The sequence below is a fragment of the Rhagoletis pomonella genome, unplaced genomic scaffold (genome assembly GCF_013731165.1).
Source record: "Rhagoletis pomonella isolate Grant_MI unplaced genomic scaffold, Rhpom_1.0 Rhpom_scaffold_00011, whole genome shotgun sequence".
Classification (NCBI taxonomy): domain Eukaryota; kingdom Metazoa; phylum Arthropoda; class Insecta; order Diptera; family Tephritidae; genus Rhagoletis; species Rhagoletis pomonella.
In genome coordinates, this window is record NW_023458565.1 from 29230742 (window position 1) to 29233698 (window position 2957).

The 2957-nt window shown below is 35.5% G+C and overlaps 1 protein-coding gene across 1 annotated transcript; it reads left to right on the plus strand.

Annotated features, from left to right (window-relative positions):
• The first annotated feature begins 230 nt into the window (after window positions 1-230).
• LOC118747065 lies at window positions 231-940 on the plus strand. The gene is made up of 2 exons (XM_036481056.1): window positions 231-284; window positions 374-940. Exons 1-2 carry the CDS (start codon window positions 231-233, stop codon window positions 938-940), a joined length of 621 nt encoding a protein of 206 aa, XP_036336949.1.
• The last annotated feature ends 2017 nt before the right edge of the window (window positions 941-2957 follow it).

The following is a 2957-nucleotide window of genomic DNA, read 5'->3' on the forward strand; positions in this document are numbered from 1 at the left end:
TAAGTGCTTTCTTACGCTAAACATTCATACTTAATTCTCTCAAAGCTAATAACAAGATCAATAAGTGTGATAATAGTTATAATCCTTCACTAAGTACATACATATGTCCATATTCATGCATGTGAGCATGTGTTCTTATCACCTGCGGCATTATCCAAAGGTATAAAAGCACACTTTGATGCACTTTCAATGATAAATCGATTTACAAGGCAAAGCAAAGTACTATCACAATGAAATTAGCAGTGCTCTGTCTCGCCTTTGCATTGTTCCTGGCTGCCGCCACGGTGAGTAGAATACTTCAAATACTCGTAGGTACTCGTAAGAGCGTAGGTATTCCTCAGCAGCAAAAATTTGTCTATGCTATCATCCTTAGGCCAATACGGATTACATCGTCGATGACGAACAACTAACAGAATTCATTCCCTTGGACTATGCTGAGGAGAGTATCGACCCGGATATCTTGGGTGTATTTGGTCCTTTATACTTTACCATCAAAGCCAGCTTACGTACCTTGAAAGGTGTAAATTGCACCATCAAAAGGGTAATGAGCATTCGCAGTGCTGGAGTGGATTTCCTGGAAGCCGTCGAAGATTGCAATACCGGCGTTTTAAAGGATTTCAATGCGCTTATTAACCAAGTTCAAGCTGTTGTGAATACCTGCAACGATATCATCAATTTGAACAGCAATGTGTGCAATAACGGCACACTGGACGATGAGATGGATGCCAACAAGAAAACTCCAGCCCGTTGTGCTTCAAAATTGTTGAACAAAATGATTACGCTAAAGAAACAGATCTCAAAAACTATTAAGTTGTCGAAGAAATTGCCATCCACACCAGGCACCTATGCTGGATGCGCGAGCAGTGCTGTGGGTGATATGATTTCGGTGTTCACTGAATTTCCCACTTTCGTGAAGAACTGCTCCAAATTGAAGAATTAAATAGTGCGTGATGGAAATTTTGATTGCAAATAAATGTTAGATAGCTTGGAACAAATGAATATGATTTCTAGTATTTTCTTCATAGCAGCGAAAGTTTTTTATGGTTTAGTTTTTTTTTTGTTTTCTCAGAACTATATACACAAAACAATGCGTGGTTTAGTTAGTCCTCATCAAAACTAGGGTAGGTGTACTCAGAAATTAGTAAGTACTGGAAAGATGTAGGCTAAACAGAAATTACATTGCTTATCTTTTTAGAATGCGACGCTGTTTTATGATTAGTTATGAAGGCATAGTATACCTAAGGTTGTACCGTCATATTTTTATCCTCACAAACATCTAATTAGTCGATCTACAATCTTAAGGATAAGAGGCATAACAGATTGAAAGGTTATCTAGAGCAAAGACATCAGATGAAGTCATCGCTAAAACTGCCGGTCCAGCTAACGAGTAGCTCAATTAGTAGCTCGTAGCTCGTTAGCTGGACCGGAAGTTTTTTCGGTGACTTCATCTGTTGTTTTTGCTATAGATAACCTTTCAACCTGTTATATCATTTCTACGAAAAGTTGTTTTTCCCCCATATAAAATAAATGGAAAACTTTGAGTGCTTTGAGCGACCTCTAAATATTTTTTTATTTCAAAATAAAAAATAGGGGAATATTTTTTTGGGTTTAGAACAATCCAAGGGGGTGAGAGCATAAAAATTCAGACTTTACTTTTTTACACGCATTTTTTTACCACCCTAGTATACATACATAAAAAAATGCTGTTTTAAATTAACAAAATAAAAGTTTGTATTACATAGAAGCGTGGCAACCCTGATGGAATATTTTAGATAAATTGTGTAGAATCGAAAATAAGTGGCAACCTTATACTGTTATCCTAAGGGATAACCTTTTGTATATGTATAGGGAAAGCATTGTTTAAGAACCTTCTCTTAGTACCCATGAATGAATAGTAATATTTTACCTTTTTTTCCTAACCAAAAAACTAAATAAATATGCGATTCAAAATAGGTGACATTTCTACTAAAAATATTTTTGAATTAGGGATATTTAAAATACATTCGATTTGGTACCCATATTATGATGTTTTAATTCATTTTCAAATAGCGGTCGCGAGTGTACTTCTGCCGTAAAAAAGCATCTTCGCAGGTGGAGCAAAAGTGAAGATCTCTCCATTTGTGTCACAACATTAAGAGGCAGAGCACGAATTGAAGGAGAAACTCGGCCAAACACGTAGAAAACATTTAAGCCGCACACATTTATTTATTAGAATCACATATGATATAAATACTCGGGGTATTGCCTAGAATATAATTTATAACTTGAAAAAGGCCTTGAAATTTTCGAAAAACTCAAAACTTTTATTGACAGTTCAAGATTTGGATGAAATAAAAAAACACGATTTTTCTGATGAAAAATCCGGGTTATTCGATATTCGAAGAAACAAGATGTCAAAAAACCGGTGCAAACCGGTTTGAAAAAACTGAGTCTGTCACCCTACTACATTCAAACATATTTATGCACATCGATAGTTGCGTCTTAAAAATGTAGTCTCTTACTACGTTTATACGCATGCATAAGTCGCTTTAATTCATTTCGCCGCGATTCAAAACATATGTATAAACTGAATTTCAATTCGCTTTGAAAGAGCGAAGTGTTTTGGCTCACACTCCATTTCAAATCGGTAGTTTAATTCTCCAGACAGTTAGAAAGAGTGTATAAACACCGCTCTCACTCAAAGCGAATTGGAGATCAGCTGTTCCGCTCAAATTCCAAATAATCGCATCAGTATTTAAAAGCTGATTAATAATAATCGTTCTTTTTCTTTGCCACGATTTTATAATGCCGAATAAAACTAGATTTTTATCACTTTCCATTATGTTAACTTACAAAATGTCAAATGAAAACTGCTGATTTTGTTTGCTTTTGAAGACGGTTACTTTGATGCCGATATAAAGCCGTAAGTATATACTACGTTTATACGCATGCATAAGTCGCTTTAATGCATTTCGCCG